Here is a 23,644-nt window from a genome sequence, read left to right on the forward strand (position 1 = left end):
CTCTCCTGGAATACTATCTTGGGGGGGAAAAACGTGGCTGGCACTATGAGGTAAATCCTAAATCAGAGTTGTCCAATGCTGTGATGTCCCGCTGGAAACATCACTTCTGTGGCATATCTTCTTGTAGTGGGGAAATTTAACATAATGGCACGCAGCAGCCTCTGAGGCCTGTTAGTATTTGTATCATCACTTCAGAATGTGCATTCATTTCAGCTCTAAATTGGACCCTAATGTAGCCACTGTAAATTATGTGTCAGATGGTAGGACAGATATAGCTGATTTGCTACTGCCTTGCAGTTCTTGCTGAAACTGTATGTTTCCATGATTGTTCTGCAGTGAACCTATAAAACAGAAATTAAATATAGAGTGGGGATTTATTGGGTTGTTCTTTTTTTTTGGTTTGGGGTTTTTTGTTTTTTGTTTTTTTTTCCCCTTTAAAAAAATAGAGGACTAACAGCAATCATGAAATCCCCCCTCAAGGATACAAAGTCAAACTGGGTTGAGGAGGCATTAGCTTTCTTCCAGTCTTCTGGAACTTTCCCAGTGCTCCAAGACTTACTGAAAATTAACCTTAATGATCCAGTGAGCTCTTCAACCAGCTCTTTTAAAACTCTTGAACGCAAGTCATATTCACCTGCTGATTTCAAAAAGTCTAACTTTAATAGCTTCTGTTTAACAACCTCCAGAGATACTAGTGGAATAAAAAGAGTGTTATCACTATATGATGAGACTATATCATATGTTTTCCCCCCAATACATAACAAAAATATTTATTGAACACTTAGCTTTTTCTGCATTATTATTGATAATTCTACCACTTATATCTACTAATAGACCAATACCATTGTCTCGGTTCTTTTTGTTCCTCATATGTTTAAAAAACTCCTTCTCATTCCTTAACTATCCTGGTCATAGATTTCTCCTTGTGTGTCCCTTGGCTTCCCTTACAAATTTTCTAGAATTCCTAACTTCTGATTTATATTCAGTGCTGTCAACTTCCCTATTCTTGTTATATATTTTATTGCTTAAAGTTGCCTTCACTTCCCCTCTAAACCAGGTTGGTTTTTTAACTAGTACAGCCTTCTTCCAGGATCATGGGTTTTTTGGGATATAATAAAGCTTCCTTAAATGATTCCCAATTATCATTCACATTTTGCTGATTAAATTCTTCCTTCCAGCTGATTTGGCTCAATTGTTTTCAGCTTTGGGACCAAGTATATACAAGAGATCATGACTTGATCACATTTATAATGTGCAAGCAGAATAAATTCCAGTAATATATACTGGTCTGGAATTTATTCTGCTTGCACATTATAAATGTGATCAAGTCATGAACTCTTGTACCTAAGCTACCATTATTTATTAGTTCTGTGATCTGTTCCTCTTTTAGACAAGCTCTAATAAAGAATCCCTCCATGTTGGCTGCAACACTTTTGAGTTAGGAGATTGTCATCTATAATGTTTAGGAATTCCAAGGATGTTTTACTACTGGCAGCATGAGCCCTTCAGCCTATGTCAAATTGAAATCCCCCATGATCATACAGCTTTTTTTTGCCCTACACCTTATAGGTGCATAAGGAAGCAGTTATCCTGTTCCGTAGTGTCATTTGGTGGTCTGCAGCATACGCCAACTAATACCCCATCTTGTGTTTTTATCTGTTAAGATGTTGAATCATAACATTCAAGATAATTTTCATCTGAATTATCAATTATTATACATCAGGGGTCGGCAACCTACGACATGCATGCCAAAGGTGGCCAGCAGGAGGCTGAGCGGGGCCGGCGGCCGAGACCCCAGACCAGTAGCAGGCGCACCCCCTGGCTCCCCCCTCACCACGCTCAGGTTCTGCAGCTCCTGGAAGTATGAGCTGCCGGGGCGCGGGGCCCTGAGCCTGCTGCGGGAGGGGTGGCGGCGGCTCACACTCCTGGGAGCCGCAGAGCCCGAACACAGCGAGGAGGGAGCCGGGGGGTGCACGGGGACCTCTGCCCGCATGCATCCGCTGCAGGAGCTCCCTGGGTGGGGGGCCCACTGGACCTCAGCCCAGGCAGGCGCACCCCCCGGCTCACCCCTCACCACACTTGGGTTCTGCAGCTCCCGGAAGTGTGAGCCGCTGCTGCCACTGCCCCTCCCACAGCTCCCCCCCTCCCGCTGCCTCAGCACTCCACGTGGAGTTTTGCCTCCATGTGGAGCCAGCATCTGACCAGCATGGGCATGGTAAGGGGAGTCCTGGGGGGCAATCAGGGAGCAGGGGGAGGGTTGGATGGGTCAGGAGTTCTGGGGGTCCTGTCAGGGGGTGGGGAGTGATTGGATGGGGCGTGGGAGTCCCAGGGGTCTGTCTGGGGGCGGGGGTGTGGATAAGGGTTGGGGCAGTCAGGGACAGGTAGGGGGTAGGGTCAGGAGGGGGCAGTCAGGGGACAAGGAGCAGGGAGGCTCAGGTAGGGGGTGGGGTTCTGGGGAGCAGTTAGGGGCAGGGGTCCCAGGAGGGGGCAGTCAGGGGACAAGGAGCAGGGGGGGTAGGGGGTTCTGACAGGGGCAGTCGGAGTGGGAAGTGGGAGGGAGTGGATGGCGGTGGGGCTAGGGCAGTGCTCTCCCTTCTTTTTTGATTGTTGAAATATGATAACCCTAGGCGGAGGGGAGTGCATGGGGACTGGCGCCCGCATACATCCACAGCAGCCTGCAGGAGCCCCCGAGGGGGCGCCGGGCCGCAGCCCGGGCAGGAGGGGCGGGGGGCGCAGCTACTCCCCGCTAGTGGCGCCACCGCCTTTGCAGGGGTGCTGCCCCCCTGCACCACGCCGGCTCCTCCATGGCTGGGGCATGCTGCTGCCACAAGCGGGACTCTCTGGCTCTCCTGTGCCTCCAGAAGGTGGCTCCTCCCTGCCGAGCTGCTGCAGCGGCCCAAGCCCGGCAAAGCCAGTGAGTGGACTCAGGGCGGGGACCACCGGGGTGGGGTGAGGAGGGCTCACGGTGGGGCTGTGCACCCTCCAGGGGAGTTCAGGGGGTGGGGAGGGGGGAAACTGGTCTGGGGAGCAGCCCCTGGGCAGGCTGGCCCCTGGGGTCTATAAAGGCTCATTGGGATTTGCCCTCAATGAACCAATGTGCAAGAGGGTGGGGGGGACGTAAGGTGGAAGTTTCGCCTAGGGCGCAAAATATCCTTGCACCGGCCCTGCCCCAGGGGGGTGCGTGCACCCCAGGTTAAGAACCACTGCACTAAACTGATAAGATCTGCATTTTAATTTAATTTTAAATGAAGCTTCTTAAACATTTTTAAAAACTCGTTTACTTTATATACAACAATAGTTTATAGACTTATAGTTAGAGACCTTCTAAAAAAGTTAAAATGTATTACCGGCACGCAAAACCTTAAATTAGAGTGAATAAATGAAGACTCGGCACCCCACTTCTGAAAGGTTGCTGACCCCTGTTATACATGCACATGAATTTCAAAGGAACTCAGGGACAAGCTTCCAGGTTTGTCCCATTCCTCATGTATAGTCCAACTGTTTTTTGAAAGCTTAAGCTGGGTTGGTGAAGAATTGAAACAACTAGGCCAAGAGGGCTCTGGCAGTAATATTTCAGGTCAAACATAGGGCAAAGGGAAACAGAAAGCAAGACTGAAAGTTTCTTGTGTTAAAAGGTATATATTTGGATGGTTTTAGCATTGGCTTCGGGTTGTGTGATTTTGAGCACACAGAACCTGAAAATCTCTCTCTGCTTGGGTTTTTCATAAATACAAAATGTTGTCTTTTAAAGGTTAGAGGCAATTATGTGCTCTAATTATTTATTCAATATTTTTCACTAATAGTAAAGTAACTGGGTGCGAAGTCAGTTGCATGCAAGCCAAACAGTTCAATAAAATAAAGACCTCAATGTGAAAAAATACATGCTTTTGGTTCAACATGAAATGTGGTTAGATTGTAAGCTCCTTGTGGCAGGAATTGTCATCTGTGTTTTATGGAGCACTGAGATCTCTCTTGGCTCTTAAATAACTCATTTGATATTTCAGTAAACACAGTGTGGTGCGGTAGTTAGTGCAAGATTCATAAACTCATGAATTTTGTTCCCAACACTATTGTTGATTAACGAAAATCCATCCCTGAGCAAAGCGCCAACATGAGACCTGGCCATCACTTAAGTCCCAAATTAGCCCTCCTGTGAGAGTTTAAGTGGGATTTAGCACATAATCCTGGGGTTGGCCCTCAGCATAGGGTAAATTTCATACTATGTGGCTGTGGGCAAGTGACATACACGATAGTTTCCCAATCTGTGCTAATATGTATAACAACACATACTTATCACACAAGGTAGTTGAGTTTTAATTAATATTTGTAAAGTACTTAAAGATCCTGGGGGAATGGTGCTGTGTAAGTACAAATTATTATTATTACAGTATCTTCCTCTTATTTTGATCAAGTCTATACTTACCGCATTTATTGAATTAAGTGGTTGACCTTGTTCTACATGGACCTTATTAAGCCCAGCTTTAAATGGGCATAGCTTTCTTCAAAGTGTGTGGGAGCTACATGTTACTGCTGCTTGTGATGAGTTTGACTCCGTACAAGTGCCAGGGTGCATATTACAGATTGTACAGCGCATATCTATGATTACACTGTCAATAACAATGTCTGAAACCACACAGCTGGCTGCTGTAGTCTCATATGTTACCATGAGTCTTCCTTTGGTTCTTTTTATCTTCTATCTCATTTTGAATTTTGGCCTTCCATATTAATTAAATGGCAGCTTTCTTATAGCCAGTGATTGAATTATAATAATGCCTGCTTAGAGCAATCAAAATTGATTGAAATAAAGGGATAAAGCTATTTTTTAATACAAATGATTTGGTTCTGGAGGTTGTGATAAAATTAAACTGACATTCGAATTAACCAGTAATTCAGTTAGGTTTTAGGCACTTTATTTCTTAATTATCATTATTATTTTATGTCTAAGCCATGGATCCAAAGTAGCACTTTAGATATTGTTTAAAATTGTTTTAAGGTAGGTAGCATGGTGGTGGTTTTTTTCCATTTGAAATATAGCCAGTAACAGAGGTGTAGGGAGGTGTTTGTGGCTTGTTGGAGATAATTTGCAGCTAAATTTTGTGTGTGTGTTTAGGGCCCTGCCCTGTGCATGGTTTGTTAAGGTCAGATGTCATCCAGTTCCAGAGTATTGATGGAATCATTTCTGAACCAACTGGAGAGCCTGCCTCCATCACTATCTCTGGCCATTTTGACTAACAGTGAAGATAGCTGCTTTAATCACTTTCCAAGGACAGTAATTTTAAAAGTAGAAGCAGCAGAACAGAGGCCATTTTTTTGTGAAAACAAACCTTTCTATATTATGTACACTTCTGTTCTGAGAGTTTGGGTCCTTTCCACACCTAGCTTGGGCTTGAAACAGAGGAGGCATCTGCAGACTTTCAAAGAATGTCCATCTTTTTGTGATGAAACTGTGAAATATGTATAGTAAGGGACTGAACAGGACTAACAGATGGTGAATGCTTAATTTAAAGGAATATGTCCAGTAAAGCAACTTATGCTACTCCTGATTCTGCAAGGAGGGGAGGGGATTGTTATTATGTGGGGAGGTGGTGGACTGCACCATCAGAAGGAAATAGATTAAAGAAAAGTTCGTAGTCCAAAATCTGATGAGTTCTGTATGATACATCCTTGATCGAGTAGTAAGACTTAGGGAAAGCATTGCAGTGCCTAGAGTTTGTTTGCTTAAAACTGTGGTAAAAGTGGCCACACGTGCTTGAAAACTTTGTACAGAAAAGGTTGTGATGTGATTGTTAGGAAATGATTTCCCAAAATGTTCTGTGCAATCTTGCCTTTGCTCAACATGCTGCTCTGTAAATGAGACCACTATTAATATCTGGGGTCAGCATGTTGTCTTAGGAGGAGATGAAAGAAGGTCTTGAATGCATGTTGCAGCTGGAAGTGCAGAAGCAAAAGCCAAATGATAAGTATCCAGATTCTAGCACTGAAGTCTTGAGACACTGTTCACCACATCTTATGATTTATAATTGCTAGATATTGTCTTTTAAATAAAGAATGTAAAAGAGTGGTGTTTACATTCTGGACAATATAATTTGGAGATCTGTCTTAATGATGCACATGGGGATTAGAGACCTCATTTCTTTAAAGAACAATTGGAAGATTCTTCCTTATGTCTTCCTTTAAGTGTATATTCTTCATGTACACTTAGATTGCAAGGTCTTTAGGGCAAAGACCAGCTTTTAATTATTTCTGTGTGCGATGCCTAGCACAATGATTCTTGACTGGGGCCTCTAGGTATTACTGCAATGTTAATAATAAATAACAATGATATTAGTAGCATACAGTTTACATGTATGTGTTTGTGTGAATATGTGCATATGTATTAGAATTGTGTTTAAAATATTATTCCGTTGTCCTCTCTACGCTAGGATATAAGGTGATTTTTTTTAATACAAGGTGTTAGCTCACACATTTTAAAACCCTAGTGTAGATAGGGCAAGTTTTAATTTTACATGTGCTAGCTGTTTGAGGTGAAACTTGAGTGGCTTGCTAGGGTTCACCTCAGGTGGCCAAAACCTGTTGAAATACAGCTTGCCCTGCCTATGCTAGGGTTTTAAAATGCTTCTGGAGAAACTTTGCTGAATATTTACTATTTGCAGTTAATAAATTAGTAACTTACTGTTTAGTTTACTGACCTTTATAACAGTATCATGCTCTTTATATGAAGGCGACTGTACAAAGCAAATAATTGGTGCTGAATGTACAACCCTGTTTGTGCCCATTAGGTGTGGTAGAAAGGTTCCCTCTGTCACTTGTCTTTGGTGAAACCAACTCCTTTATGATGGCATTGGATTAAAATCATTCAGCTGTGTCCATATCCCTTGTTTTTACCAATCTGATTGTCAGCCTGATAACTGCATGGTGACACTGCCAGGTGCACTTTATGTAGGGCCTCATCCAGCACTCATTAAAGTCACTGGGGGGGGGGGTGTCTTTCTGCTGACGTTATTAAGCTTTGGATCAGGCCTTTTGAGAATCAGGATTTTCCCTGTAAAAGACAACTACAGTTTGAGGTCCAACTGAAGTTTCGTGTCTGTTTTTTAAAAAGAGAGAGAAAGAGAGGGTGAGGTTGGTGGGAGGGGACATGGTTTACAGGGTGTTACTGATAGAAATGGTTGTTACTTTGATAGCTATTTAAAGGGCTGTCTGAAGTGATGGAAACCCAAACAATTGGTTAACATCACATTCTTGCTTGAAAACCAGAAAGTGACAGGACTCTGAATGGAAAGTGAATTTACCAATCTAGCTTCATTTTCAAATCTAAGTGAAGTGCAAAAAGTTAAAAATAATAATGATAATGACATAAATGGTAGAAAGTGCATTTGGTTTTTAGAGTTCTTTATTAATACTCTAATGCCGTGGTTCTCAGCCTTTTGTACTGGTGACCCCTTTCACATAGCAAGCCTCTGAGTGTGACCCCCCCTTATACATTAAAAACACTTTTTAATATATTTAACACCATTATAAATGCTGGAGGCAAAGTGGGGTCTGGGGTGGGGGCTGACAGCTCATGACGCCCCCATATAATAACCTCGTGACCCACTGAGGGGCCCCAACCCCCAGTTTGAGTACCCCCACTCTAATGTTAGTAGTAACACCTATGAGAATTTTAATATGATTTTTATCCTGACACCTTCTCTTAAAAAAAAACAAACCCTGTAATTAAGTCACTTGGATGAAAATATGAATCTCCTCAATTACGTCCTCAATAAGTTACCTCAGTTGGGGTGGAAATTATAAAAGGAATAAATTCCTCATCTATGACTATCTTTTTTTTTTTTTTAACATTCTCATATAGTTGGGCTCTCAAGTTTCACTAAATTTCACAGTGGGAAGAAAAGGAAGTAGTCACTAGTAATTGAAGTGATGGAGAGCTTTTCTAATGGTTCCCCTAAATTAAAGTGGGTAGGAACTCTAGCTAAAATCACTGCCTGTGTTTCATTAGCGATAACAACAAAGACTCTGTTCAATAGACAGAGCACATCAACAACCTGTACAGATGTATCTATGAAATTAATTAGATACTGACAATGACTTTAATGGGCATTGGTTATTTCTTCAAATAAAGAGGCTGTTGAAAGACTGAGGAAAACACATTAGCCAAGGGAGCTGCTTGAATTTGCTCATCTCCCACCATGCTAAGTAAAGAATTCAGGGAACGCGCAGTAATCCTGTTCATGGTCTCATTTACCACTTACCATGTCAAAGGAGATATGATGTGATAGTTTGTTTGCCACTGTCATTGTTTCAAAGCAATAGCATTTTCCAAATCATTTTGACAGGCAAAGTATTAAAGACTTCTGTTAACATTTCTCAAACCTGTCCTTTACATGCCATAAAGTTTAGTCACACCAGAACAGTGAAGTTATATTTGCCTAGGGAAGGCTTTCCACCTCCCTCCCCGCGTTTGAACCACCCCAGTACAGTCACCCCGGCTAATCTGACTCTCTGTGTTAACACAACATACTCACATCCCTGATCTCTGTGGAAGCACTATGCTATGTGTTTGTCTTAAACTACTTAGTCCACAAACTGCATCTTAAAGTAAAACAAAGGAAAATCCATCCACACATTTTACTTAATTACTTTGCTTCATTCTAAAAGATCCATCTTTTCCACTGGACATGGGCCAATTTGTTCTGTCCTAGAAATCTAAATTTTAAAAAAAATCATTCATTGGTTCCGATCAAAAGGCACAAGCTGTTCATTCAGTAATTTCCTTCTATTCAGAGGTGTTGAGGTATCTCAACTGCAAATCGATCAGCCCCTGAACTCGCGTCTGAAATTCAAAACCAAGCTAATCTCATTGTGACTTTTCCATCGAAAATAATTCATCAACGGCCTCAGTTCCAGTAGGTTGTGTTTTTTCTTAAGAAAGCAATTTTTCTGCTTTTTGGAGGAGAGTAAATTAGCTTCGTCTGTAATCTCAGAAGTGCAATTGCATCAAACCCTCCTGGTTGCTGCTGCACCTTCTCTCTGAGTCAGACTCTGCAGATCTTCCAGTAGTCTTATTTCTGTGCATCCCCCCCACCACCCGCTGTCTCAGTAGCAAAAGCAGAAGTGGAATCTGCTCACGCTTTCAGCGGTTCCTTCCTGAGTTGTTGTAGCAGCCGCTGACCTCCAGGCATTGTGAATAAACAGCAAAGCTGGGAACAAAAGGAGTCTTCTGGCTGCCATTATCTCACATTAACATAGCAGACGCGCTGCGGTGTGAACAATGCGAGTCTCATTCTCCGATAATCAGCGAGTACCCAGGCATTTGGATTACCAAGGCAACAGGCAATGGTAGAATATTGGGTGGGTGTGTTTTTTTTTATTGCAAAGGAGCAATCGGATATGGAATCCCAGGTATATTGATAAACCAGAGCAAAATTAATGCCTTGCAACTGACTGGGGGGGAAACTGAGGAATTGGTTTTGCATTCTGGCACATGAGAGAGAAATAAGACATGGGTCTGGCTGTACTTTGAAAAGCAATAAAAATTAAACTGCGTTTGTCAAGCTGAAAATGTTGTTAAGATATTTTTTAACATCTTAGAAAAGGTAACAGGTGGCATGTTAATAACAGCCATTAGTGGTGGAATTTGTAACTGTAATCTGCGACTGTGATAGCACATTGCATGGTCTACTTGTGTATCAATAGACAGAATTGGATGTGATGCTTTAATCTTTCTTCTTTAATCAGAGTGGATGCTGTAGTCCCACAATGTCATATGGTGATAACCTCATCCAGCTTCTTTTTGATGCAGGGAGTGTGTTTGTTTCTTAACTGCATAGCTTTGTTGTCATTTGTTCTACACAACCAGAACTAAGTTGCATATAGCTGTGTATGTTTGCATGCACATGTGTCTAGACATGTGGAATATATAATATAACAGGACTCTGTGTGTGGTTTGTATTCAGGTTAAGAAACATGTATTTATTTATAAGGGAAATACTTGGGCCTGATTCATATTCAGATATAGAGAATCAGATCCCAATACCCTAACTCAAGTTGAGTAGTGTCTTACTATGCAAGTAACCCCAATGCGATACATAGGCTATGTAGGCCTCACAGGCTCGGTTCATTGCACACTCAAAGAAAAAATGTTCAAGTCACACACTATCCAGAGGTACTAACCTCCTCCGACCTCCAGGTTTAATTTTGAAGGGTTAAACATCCACCAGATTCCACCCCAAAAATAACTGAATTTCAGTAGCGATGGTGGTTAATGAACATCTGTGTGCATTTGGTGGTGTTAGCCATGTGCTAAATTGCAGAGCCATGTTATGAACTGCATTTATCATGCACCTCTTCACTATGTCACCTGCCTTCTGCCCACTGACTAATCTTTATGGGGAGTGACATTCCAAACCTCAGAGCAGTTTTAGAGTGGCCACTCTTGCATTCCAATAATACCAGACATTCCAGTACTTCCTGGAACAGCATGGGTGGGTCCATCCATGCTGGCACGACCTTGCATACATGGAGGACACCATTTTGAAGAGCACACCAAGCCCCAACCGGTGTGACCTTACACACATCATGTATACAAGGTCACAGTGTGGGCAAAGCAGCACACTCTTGAAACTGGCAGCACCCATCTGTGATACCAGACAAAACCACATCTGATTTTGTCTCAGAACTGGACAAGGGACAAACCATTTAAAAACAGGACTGTCCCGCTTAAAACTGGACGAATTGTCTGCCTAGAGCAGTTTCAATCACTACTCTTTCCCCTCCCCGCCCCCAAACAACCAGCCAGAAAAACTCTTCCTTTTTTTCCACCCAAAAGTGGAATTCCTAACCCCCTTCCAATCTAATTTACACTGGTCCACATGGCCCAATATAATCAACATTCAGTCCTGGAACACTGGGGTTCAGGCAGGTCTTTGTCAACCATGTAGCGCTAGAAATGCCTGCTTTAATGCCATTGGTAATGGGAGATTCAGAGCCTTCCAAAGGGAGATGCAACACATGTATCTTGTTGGGAAGTTTGAGAGATATCAGATTAGACATTTTTATGTATAGAAAACATCTTGGGATCATTTTTGAAGTTTAAAAAATTATATTTTGTCTTGCCCTCTGTGGTTTGTGCATTTATACTCATGCTACTAAGAAAGTCTGGTGGAGATTATACAAAAAATAGTCTCAAGAACTTTTAAAACATTTCTAAAATAGCTTTTCTATAACATGTGGCATATTCAGACTAGTCAGTGATGTGGAATGAGATAAAGTTTTTATGGTGCTTGGGGCAAAGACCACCTCTTCGTTATATATTTGTATGCACAGTGGGGTCCAAATTCATGATGAGGGCCACTAAGAATGACCATAATACAAATGACAATATTAAGTAAATATTGACTTTTATTTTAGGAAGAGCTGCAGAATTCACTATAGCTTCAATAGTCAAAGTATTGTAGCTTCCCCAAACTTACGCTAATACAAATCTTTACACCATGACACCATCATGCTTGGGTTCTTTTATTTCATTCTCTATCATATATATAAACAAGTAAAACCAGTTTTTAGAGGATATTACATAAATGGAGATATTATTTGTTGTCCTTACAGTGACTCCTTAGATGTCCCTGTTGGCTTGGACCACCTAGGCTACACCATAAATCATTAATAAAAATGAATTAATCAAATGTATGTGGTTCTTATGCCCATTCCTATGCCATTGCTTCCATTCTGGTCCCCTATCTTGCATATATCCAGGGTCTGGCCAGCCCTGGACAGAAAGGCATCCGATTACAACTCACAGCATTCATAGTGCCAAGCTTCAAATGTATCGGTATTCAAAGTTAAGACTATCTGTGCTTATATGTAAATATGTATTTGTATGTTTCTGTATGGTATGCAATGTTTTTTAAAATGAACATAAAAAATAGCCTAAAAGGACATGTGATAACTTTTGATAAAATGTTGATAATAATAATGCTTTATTTTTTTTTTTTAAGTTGACTCTAAACCAAAAGAGCTCCAAATTGGGACACTCCTTCTGTGGGGGTGTTGGAGGGCCTACATCTACACTGCACACAACTGGCAGTGGCATAGCATATGCTACACACTGCAGTGAAAGGCAGGCTGTGTCCACGCTCTGGTGTGTAGCTACATGTGTCAGTGAAAGTCTCTGGCAATAGAGGGAAGCTTCAGCAGCTCCCCGCAGCTGGAGCCTTTCATTGTGGGGAGGAAAGGCTATGGCAGAGCCTCTTCCTGCAGCATGGAAAGGCTCCAGGGCAAGGAGCTGCCTAAGCCGTTCTCCACTAACACGGCTGCTACTCTGAAACCTTTCTCCATTGCCTTCCCCCAACCAGATCCTTTCCCACTACAGGGAGTCTTTCCTTGTAGCAGGGAAAGGATCCAGACGCAGGGAGGCAGGAGGACGCCACACTGCTGCAGAGGAGACAGAAAGATGTGGTTTGGGCAAGTAGAGAGCATATATGATATGTGCTTGCATACATACCCACACCCTTCAGGTGTGTCTTTCCTTGCCTCAGCCATGCCCCATCAGCTACAGTGCTGTTTATACCTGTGCTAGGGCGACTCTGCAGGTATGTACTCTACATTCTGCTGAATGAACAGTGCACTGTACACATACATACATGCATGTGTGTGTTACAGCTACTCAGAAGTTCGTTTTTGTTCCTGTGAATAATTTCAGTAAAGTGGAAAACGTCAAAAGTTTTCTTCAGAAGTTTTGGGGGATTGTTGAAAAACTGAAACCCGAGAATGTTTTGGTTTTGATTGCCAAAAGCAGAAGCATTTTGATTTTCAAGTTTGGGGTCCCCAAAATTTTCTCTCAATCAGCTATTTCCCATGGGAATTTCTGTGTTGACCACTACAAAAGCCATTCTTCATCCAAAAATAATTTATGAAGAAAATTTTTGACTTGCTTCAGTATATATTGAAAAGGTTACCGGGAACATCCAGTTTCAGAGCTGTAGTGAGATACAACCTGAGTTCCTTTCTGAAGCCTTCTACTGTTATCAAAACTAAGGTATTAATGGAGTTCTGTCCATTTTTGTAATTTCATTTTTACTGAAGATGGTTCTATTCATGTAGACAAAAGGAATGAAGCAAAGAAGCCTAGTGACACCAACATTCACACTATGCGGCGAGCACACTGAAAAATCTAAAGAATGTTGGAATTCAGTGTGTGTGTTTAGTAATATAACATATCTTCCACAATAAGAAACCATTGAAATAAGTTGACACTAAATTTACAGTGGTGACCTGACTAAGTGGGCTCATTGATGGCAATGTGTCATTAGTTAACTTATATAGCAGTTATAGAGAATCTCAGATAAACATTAAATAAAATAAAGTAGAAACTCATAAAGCTATTAAATTTATAGGCATATAATAAGAAATCCTTTGATTGGTACAAGAGAGGCTTGGGGGTTTATTTCCTTTTCTCACTCAATTTATCCATTGTAGGTGTAATGGTTTTTGTTTTGTTTTGTTTTATGGGTTGGGGGGAGGATATTTATTATTAATAATAATAAATATTTAATTTGTATTACAGTAATAGCACCCAGAGGCCATAACCAAGGTTGAGAACCTATTGTGCTAAGGACTATATGTACACATAGTAAGAGGCAGATTCTGCTCCAAGGAGCTATAAGACAGCAGAAAGGCAGAAGAAAAGCACAGAGAGGCAAAGCGACATGCCCAAAGTCAAACAAACAACAAATCCAGGAATAGCATCAAAATCTGTTGAGTCCCAGTCCAGCATGCTATATAGACCACTCTGGTTTCATTTAAATGATTGTGGAAAAGGAGCCAAGAAAGTTGGTCTAGTTTTGATCTCTGGAATTTCACTCCCTGCAACCAAGTGTTTCTGTAGGTGTCTGTGGGTGACTAACGGACAAGGAAATGGGAGAAATGAGAAGTGTTGTGATGGCCATTGTCTATCCACATCACTGTCATTGCAAGGATCTCTGGTGCCGGTAGTATATTTAAACAACTGTTTTTATGTATTAGCCGTTTTGCAGATACTATAGTTAAGCCAAGGAGAGCATCTACGCCTCAAATGACAGCGATTCAGCCAAAACTGGAGAGCAGACTTGGGAAAAAACAATGGAAAGAAATTGCTGGGAGCCTAATTGCATGAAATAGCTGGGTTTATGTATAACCGTAGCCTAACTTTGAAGTGAAAGTGAATTTTTTTCAGAAAAGCTAATGCCTAGTGCTATAAAGTACATGTGGGTTGTGTCTCCATCAGCCTTTAGGGTTTTGTTGGGAACCCCCAGAACCATAAAACAGGAAAAAGGTAACAAGAGAAGTATGTTCATCACAGCATATGCATGGACTGGAAACATTTTAAAGGTTATCTAGTCTGTCCTTTCCCCTTCCTTCACTTTAACTTTGCTGTGAGATTTGTATTACATCTTTATATCAGTAGTTGTCCTTGATGCTAATACAAATGCATCACCAAAAATCTTTCATTCGTCTTCATTATTATTCTTTGTTAGATTACCTTTTGCAAATCCTTGACCATGTAAATCATATGTTTATTACCTCATGAACAAAGCTGCCCATTTACATACTATACCTAATGTATTTGCTATGTTTAAACTGACTATTTTTATTAAGATAAATAGTTTATAAACATAAAGGTAAATAATTGTCTAAACAAACCTAACCCTCTCCGTGCACAAAAAGCAATGTGAATCACTCCTCTCTCAGTAAGTGGAGGTGTGTAAATGGACTGTCTGATACACACACACATATTTGCATTAACAAGTGAACTAATAAATTAGTGTCAGTTATGTAAACCTTTTTTAAAAATAAATCTTCGTTTACACATACACACAGTATTTCCAAATAAATGCCTCAAATCATGTGTGAATCATTGCAAGTCACTGGTTTCTATTCACTATGTAAACCTCATTTTTCATGCAGTGACTTCTCATAGTGAATTTAGCTAACAATCCATGTCCGACATGATGACTGGTGTGGTTGAGAGTAATAATTTTTGTTAGTGGTCGGTGAAGATTTAACTACAATTTTGGTGAAGGGAGCCCAGTAGAAGGAGAATTGTGAAATTTGGCTTTGATAAAAGAAATGCAGAAGGAAAGAAGTGAATTGAGTGGTGTTTGTTTAATGGGTTTTCAGTGATGACTACATGGATTGAAAAAAGAGAATCCTGCCTGGTAACATACTACAGTGGAAAAAGTAAAGACTATGTAGACTGTACTTTGATAAGAAGAGAACATACGAAAATGTATCAGAAGGGTAGCCATGTTAGTCTGGATCTGTAAAAAGTGACAGAGAGTCCTGTGGCACCTTATAGACTAACAGACGTATTGGAGCATAAGCTTCATCAGATGCAGGAAAATGGTGAAAAATATAAAGTAAATATGTAGCAGAACAACATACAGTATTAATAGCTGGAATCCGACAGCAACCTGAGGAAGGATGAAATTGAGGAAGAAATTTCATTGGTGGTTATGTAAGGGAGGAAGGAAAAGTTTTGCCAAAAAGTCAGTGAAGGCTTTCATGCCAATGGCAATGAAATAAGTGGGGGGAGAACAGAGGAATTTTGAAGAATTTTTCATGGAGATAATATGTGGCAGAATGAGTAGAAAGATGGGGTACTTTTGGAGAACAAGTTGGTGATAGAATGTGATGTACCAGAGGAGTTAAAAAGAAAAAAAGTATTATTCAAAGAGTTTGAGGAAGCAGGTTTTGATAATGAAACAATCAAAAATTCAAACAGGAAAAAAAGGAAGTTGCTAATGCAAGATTGGAGGCTGAAGAGGAATTTGTACAGAAAGCTGGAGGAATATGATGGCAGGAAGTTTATTTTTAGGTTGGCAAAAAAGAAACAATGAAGCACAAGAGATGAAGAAATCAGTGACTAAGTCTAAAGAGGTAGTAGAGGTATGCAAAAGATATTTTCAAAGGTTATTAAATGAGAAGAAAGATTTGCGAGCTCAAACACCGTCAGTAATTATGGGGATGTTTCAAAAAATATCAGTCTTTGTACATGAAGAAGAAGCAGCACTGAATAAGATGAAGAATGGTAAAGCAGATGTGAAGATAACATAATTGTTGATATGATCAAGGTAGTTGGAAGTACTGGAGTAAAGAGGTTTCATAGATTACTGTGTGTTTACTGGGATCAAATAAGGATACCAGACTGGAGAACAGGATTGATTGTGCCTCTTTAGAAGAGTACGGGTGATGCGAATGATCCCAATGCCTACTGGGGCATCACTTTGTTAAGTTAACCCTCAAATTCCTTGAGAGAGTTTTGCAGGCAAGTTTGAGGGTAAGGTGGAGGAAAATGTAGGAGAGGAGCAACATGTTTTTAGGAAGGGAAGGACATTTGCAATGAGACAGAAGTTTGAAAGAATAATAAGTGGAGGGTGTAATTGCTGAGTTGCATTTATTGATCTTGAGAAAGCCCATGAGTTGGTTCTGCAGGAGTTGGTATTTGGAGTATTGAGATGGATGGCAGCGGGACTTCAAGAAGTGGAGATAATACAGAGTTGTATTGAGGGTCAGGAAATATGGTGATAGCACTTGGAATTTTGAAGCATTTTGAGGTGATGGTGGGATTGAGACATGGCAGTGTGCCGAGTCCACTTCACTTCATCTTAGTTATGGAGGCAACTAGTAGGAGATTCGAGCCTGTGAAGAGACAGAGAAAACTAATGCATGTTGACAATCTAGCCCTTTTTGCTGATGGCAAAGAGGAATTGATAAATTGGTATTAGAGTGGGCATTTGAGTTTGAAGATCATACTCTGAAAGTTAAACACAAAGAAAACTGAAGAAGTGGAAGAAGAGCTACTGATGGAAGTTTCAGGCGAGAAGCTGAAACATAAGAAAGAATTAGTGTACTTGGGAAGTACACTTTGTGCCATCAGAGGGAGAGCTGGAGAACTGAAAATAAGAACCCAGTGTGCGTGGGTGGCAGTGAAAAAGGTGGCAGGAGTACTGCAGGACTGGCAATTAAGTAACAAACTGAAAGAAAAGATATATGTGCATGTGTTTGTCCCTCCCTGCTCTATGGTTTGGAAACAGTGGGCCTTATGGAGTTGGAAGAAAAGAAGATATAGGTAGTAGAAAATAATATACTGAGGAGAATGGCAGCCAAGTGGAGGGTAGAGCATGTGCCTGGGAGAAATTAGGGGATAAATGAACTTGGGACTCTATCTGATAGGCCGGGAGTGCACATCTGAGGTAGGCTGGGTGTGATAAGATTGGGAGAACGACCAGCAAAGAAAACATAGGAGGAAGAGGACAGCAAGAAAGGACATGGAAGACCGAAGGTTCGATGGAAAGACTCAAGGGAAAAGGACTGGAACTCCAAGATCTATGAACCTGTGCCATGGACTGAAAAGCGTGGTGAAGAATCATGGGCACCTGCGACCCTGTGTCAGCCTGGAAGAGGAGTCGAGAAGAGAAGTGAATCCAGGTCTGATATGGAAATCTGAAATCAACTCATGGTGTTAGTTTGTCTGTTTGTTCTTTGAATTTTAAAAAAGTTATTTAAACATAAAGCCTCACTTACCTCTTTGACATTAGCGTTGACTGACCATTGGCTTCAATATGCATTAGCAACTAGGACATCTTTTTTTAATATCTTTCTTCTTTGCACTGTGGTGAATGGTTGCACCAGGGCTGCCCAGAGGATTCAGGGGGCCTGGGGCAAAGCAATTTCGGGGGCCCCTTCCATAAAAAAAGTTGCAAAACTATAGAATACTATATTCTCGTGCGGGGCCCCTGTGGGGCCTGGGGCAAATTGCCCCATTTGCCCCCCGGGCGGCCCTGGGTTGCATCATCGCTACATCATAGCCTGAGAAGTAATCGCCTTCCTTCTCTTCCTTTTCATTTGAGGGCTTCCTCTGCTGCTTGGCCCACCTCTGCTGACCCCTAGCATGTGCGGGTTCATTAACATTATTTTAAATGAGTCAATATTCTTTTAGTGGACTCCGACTGACTCACTGCCCTCCAGGGTATAATGAAGAGACTTAATTACCCTTGTGCTGTTCAACAAGAACAAAGTTGTGGGGAGGATTTCTCTTTAAATGTTAGAATGTACCATAAATGACTACAGAAGGCCAGTGTAGACATCCACCAAAAGGGTAGAGGGAAAAAGGTGGAAGGCATTAAAGCAGAAGTCCAAATCAGCCCCTAATCCCAGACCCTGAGGATCTCCCTTCCCAGGCTTAATATGCTTTTTTGTAATGTTGATGGAGGGATGTTGCAGCTGCATGCATTAGAAATATTGCATCATACTGAAACATTGTGCAGTGAGAAACATTGCGATGTGCTGTATGAGACAGAAAATGTAGATTTGGGGGACTTCCTGTCTGGTCAGGAGAAAGTGTTTTTAAAAATTGGATAATCACAGTTTTAAAGATTTTCTCCCCTTTTTAAAATGTATGTTAATTACTTAATTTTAATTTATATTATTAATTTTACTGTTACTAGATTGTAATCTCGTTGGGGGCAAGGAGCATGAATGTACAGTACTTAACACAAGGGCATCCCAGACCCCATAATATTCACACCAAGTTTTGAAAAGAAAAATATTTATATCTTTTGATCCTTCAAGTACATACATATTAACTCAGTTTTACACTCAAGTAGTCCTGAGGCATAGGGGAATGGAAAGATCATCCAGTGGTCAGAGTGGTAGCTGGATACCTGTGTTCAATTCTCTGCTCAGCACAGACCTCCGCATGACACTTCTGTGTCTCAGCTGGAAAATGATAACAGTACTTCTCTGCCTTGTTGGATAAAGATTGTGGGGCACTCAGATTCTATGATAATGGGAGTTGTATGAGTTTCTTAGATAGCTAGATAAGCATTTGGAGGGTCAGAGTTATAATTTGTAATTTAGTTTAAAAATTAATTCATGGCCTAAACCGCTTGTCAGTATCTCTTTAAAATAAAAGGACTATATGCGTGTTCCTTAAATAGTTTATGACCTGGAAAACGTCATAAACGTAGAATCAACTTTAAAAAGTAATGAATAATAACACATGAACCAAATAATGCTAAATAGGATATGTAGGAAAAAATATTATATTTATACCTCCGATTATTTAACTGAGGTTTGATATATCCAGTAATTATATTGCATATACACCGTGTTTTAGTTAAAAATATATACATATACGTATTCTTTCTCTGTACAATATGCACCAAGACTTGTATGTGACAGGCTTCTTGCTTGTATCTGTTGGATTTAGTTTATGGAAAAACCCAGTGCTCTCCACCACATAGTTATCTGAAAGGATGCATTTTTAGTTTCAGCAGTTGATTTTCTAGAATACTGATTAGCTAATATTTTTTGGCATACAGCTCATCCATCGTGCGGTAGGACGCCATCTGGATTTTAATTCACTTTTTGAAAATTATTGTTGGACTGCTATTCCTTTAAAGGCTCTTCTGGCCATGCTGGTACCAACTGCAGACAGTGGGGCTGCAGTCTAGTCTCAAAACCTAATTGAATTGGAATGAGACAGCTGAAGCAATGATTGTTGAAGAGCTTGAGATGGATGACTTTTGCAAAATGAATGCATCCAAACATCCAGCTAGCTTAATGTTCTTATTGTTGAAAGCTGTGGCCGAGAGTTTATTTTTACTTCTGCAGGTGGCAGAGTTTAGGGGTGAACTCTTCATTTTATCCATCACCACATGGGTTTATGTGCAATGAATTAACTTAATTTCCCTTCTGCTTTGATGCTGTGGTGATCGCTCTGCTTGTAACCAAACAGAAACTGCCCATTTCTTAAACATACTATGATACTTATAAAGCTGATGAGTTGGAGAGGAGTTAAGGTTACTCCATCTGCCTTTGTCTGTTAAGAGATCAATTCCCTCTTCCCCAACCATCATTCATTTAACTGTTCCAAACCATGACTCTGGTGTGTTTGTGTTTTACAGTGATGGGTCTTTCCCCTATGACTCTGTTCCTTGGCAGCAAAACACCAACCAACCACCAGGTTCTTTATCAGTGGTCACTACAGTATGGGGTGTGACTAATACCTCCCAAAGCCAGGTAAGCTTCATTTTATGCTCGCTACTCTGAGCTATGCATTTTGGTTAAATGTTTGTCAGTAAAATGAAAAAAAAAATAGAGGAAAAAAAGGGAAAGGACTGCTATAAAACTGTATTTTTTCCCATTTATTTTTTTCTTTTGGCAGCACAATGGCTACATATTAGGGTTTGATGTATTTTGAGCTGGTAACACATTTAACTGTGTGGATGGAAGTGTCAGATTATATTGGTGGCAGTTGCAAGCATCACTTGCTTTCTGTACAGGAGAGGGGTGATTATCAGACCTAACATGTTTGTTATAGCATTTTTCTTGAGTCCTTAATAGAAAACTTTTCTCATTTAGCCTGGTGCAATGTTCTGAAGCATTGAGACAGAGGCAAGAGCTAAGTGGTTAGTGCCAGAGTGTAGCTGTCCAGAAAATGGAAATCCATTCCCGTGAAAAAAAATTTATTTTTGAACAAAATGTCATCTCACATTGGGATGAAAAGTCCAAAATACAAAACTTTTCACAATAGGGACCTCCACAAAATTATGTTTCAGGAGAACTGAAATGGAATTTTTTAGTTTGCAGGCAGCCAGCCTGGACAGTTCTTGTCAATTTCACTTTTTCCCTGCAGGCAGAAAGTGAAATTGACCAGAACCTTCCAAACAAAGAACCAGAGGCGTAGCACCTGGCTCTCTACCTCTCCCCCAGCACTGCTACATCAGTCTGGCTGCCTGACTGGAATGTTCTTGTCCATTTTGCTTTCTCTTGAGCTGGGGAGCTGTCATTTCAATTTTTTTAGTGGAAAATGGACATTTTTCAGAGAAATTTACATTTTGCCACAGAAAATTTCAGTTTTGTGAAAACTCCATTTTCCATTGGAAAATCATTCAGCTGGCAAATTCCCAACCACTTCACTGTGTCAAAAACTCAAATCTCCATCCAGCTGATATTGAAGCCAGTAGAAAGACTTCCCTTTACTTGAAAAGGAGCTGGATCCAGGACCACACACTGTATGTGACATTAGTCAAGTCACTGAACCACTTTATGCCTTAGGCTATGTCCACCCTATGGGCTTGGGGTGTGATTCTCCATCTCCTGTGAGCATCTTGTGTTAGTCTCATCGAGGTAGCACGAGTGTAAATAGTACTGTAGGTTAGTTGATTGTACTTTAATGTCTGCAGCAAACTAACATTGTTTACAGCCATATCTCTAAGGGCTTTCTCCTTATTTTGAATATTTATCCTCATAGGTGCTGGGAAACCCAATGGCAAATGCCAATAACCCTATGAACCCAGCAGGAAACCCCATGGCTTCTGGGATGACTACCAGCAACCCTGGCATTAATTCCCCTCAGTTTGCTGGGCAGCAGCAGCAGTTTTCAGCCAAGGCAGGCTCGGCTCAACCTTATATGCAGCAGGGCATGTACGGGAGACCCAACTATCCCGGAAGTGGAGGCTTTGGCGGGAGGTAAGACGAGTCTGTATGGGATGGAAATTGGAAGTGAATAGTTTAGGGTGTTCTAGCTTTGCATAGCAATCTACTGGATGTGCCATAGGCTCCCTTTGGTTAAAGGGTAAGTGTACACACCAGCCGGATGGTGTGATTCCCAGCTTGGGTAGACGTACATGGGCTAGTTCTGCTCAGGCTAGTGTAATAAAGATAGCAGCATGGCTGCAGCTGCTCTGGCAAGCCACCCAACTTCCTGGGTACATACTCAGGCTACTGCAGCCATGCTGCTATTTGCGTGAGCAGGGCTAGCACATGTTTACTTGCGCTGGTAATCACACCTGCTACTTAGAAATACCCCAAGTCTTGGTGGTTATTTCATCAGGTGTAGCTAAACTGCATACTGGGTCCATTGCTTGAAGAATTGGCTACCCAAAGAGCAGGAAATTCATCACTGTATCTGGAAATTAGTCAATCAATTACCCCTGACAAACACCAAAACTAAAGTTTTAATTACCACAAATACAAGACACAAACCAAGGTCCTAGGCATGATTAACATTCAGTAGGGTTAGTATGTGAGAAGTATTGATGGTACAACTTCCATCAGTCTGTACAAAGAAATGAGCTTGAATATTAGTAAGGCTACAGGCCTGCAAAGCTAATAGGCAGACCCCTTATGGAAGGTTTGCACCACTACAGGAATTTATAAAGCACTTTGTATGCATGAGGGACAGGGCTTTGGTCTTAAATTTTAAGTTATGTATTTATTTTTGTGGGTAAGTGCAGTTCTTGTGAAATGTGCCAAATTAATAGCCCAGATTATCTACAAAACACAGGCATGGGCAGTTAAAAAGTAAACACAGACAGTAAGCATGCAAGCTTCCCATGCTCCTAATGCTTTTCCTGAATGCACTTCTATGGTGATAGTGTAGCTCTGTCTCTGGTCCTAATCAATCCCTGGGTTCCTTTGTTGTTACTGCTGAAAAGGGTACCAGCATGGTACAGTGGAACAGCACTATCCTGGAAATTGGGAGACCTAGCCTCTGTTTTCATCTCTGCCACTGTCTCGCTACATGAATTTGTACCATTCACTTAAACTTTCTGTACAGTTCATCTGTAAAATGGGCATAATGTTGACCCACCTTTTTAAAGACCTTTAAAGATTACAGGTGTGAAGTACTTTAGATTATTTATTCATTTATTTATTTTGTGGTAGTTTGTGAAAGAAGCTCACAATAATTGCTATGGTCCATGCTGCCCCTAAATTTCAGATAATCACGTTCGTTTACAGCCTCTGAGTCCAGCAGCTTGGTAGAACAGAGTATTAAAAATCAGTTAGAAACTCCTGAAGTCTGGAGTTTCTAACTCCATTGAAAAGTGCTGATGTTATCTGCACTCTATGCCAGAGCAGCTCTTGTATCCTTATTTACATCCCTGCTTCTCTCTTCCTGTCAGAGTGCTTGTTTCAATAGAAACTTATACATGGTTTTGGAACTGTTCCAAATGACATCAGACTGAGGCCCAAAACACTAGGTCCATTTTAATATTCCTTTCTTTCTTCACCTGGTAGTTATCCTGGTGGCCCAAATACTCCTGCGGGAATGGGGATCCCTCCACACACGAGGCCTCCTGCAGATTTCACTCAGCCGGCTGCAGCTGCCGCCGCAGCTGCAGTTGCAGCCGCAGCTGCCACAGCAACAGCTACAGCTACAGCCACTGTAGCAGCCCTTCAGGAAACCCAGAACAAGGACATGAACCAGTATGGACCGGTAAGAAAGTAGATCTTGCAAACTCGTATCCTTCTGACTTCTGCCTTTAGAGAGATGTGAGTGCCCCTGTTTAGTATGTGAGCTATTCGGGTATCCGCTGTATTGTGTGTCTGTGTGCACAAGAGACAGAGACCAAGAGATCTCTTGTAGCATGTATAAGTATGTATACTTAATGACATAGAGTGGCCAATATATCATCTTTATGAATTCCTGTTATCTGCACTAGTAATGCATTTGTACTTCAAAGAGGTCATCACTTAATTTAAAAAAAAATTGCATGCAAAGTTTTATACCCACTTCTAATGTGATGCATTAGTACTTCCCCTCCTCCAAACTTTAGCACACAGGTAAGTGTTCTAAAGCTTTATTTTAGGGCGTTGC

General features: G+C 41.1%; 1 protein-coding gene across 6 annotated transcripts in view; it reads left to right on the forward strand.

Moving 5' to 3' along the window:
• Nucleotides 1-23,644, forward strand: part of ZMIZ1 (zinc finger MIZ-type containing 1) — a 525,799-nt gene that overhangs the window by 464,732 nt on the left and 37,423 nt on the right. For all 6 annotated transcript variants that reach the window (XM_045023882.1, XM_045023878.1, XM_045023879.1 and 3 more), the window contains 3 exons: nt 19,947-20,061; nt 21,296-21,513; nt 23,065-23,263. In XM_045023882.1, coding sequence (XP_044879817.1) covers nt 19,947-20,061; nt 21,296-21,513; nt 23,065-23,263 — 532 coding nt within the window. The remainder of the gene's footprint in view (nt 1-19,946; nt 20,062-21,295; nt 21,514-23,064; nt 23,264-23,644) is intronic.

Source organism: Mauremys mutica, chromosome 7 (assembly GCF_020497125.1).
Source record: "Mauremys mutica isolate MM-2020 ecotype Southern chromosome 7, ASM2049712v1, whole genome shotgun sequence".
Lineage (NCBI taxonomy): Eukaryota > Metazoa > Chordata > Testudines > Geoemydidae > Mauremys > Mauremys mutica.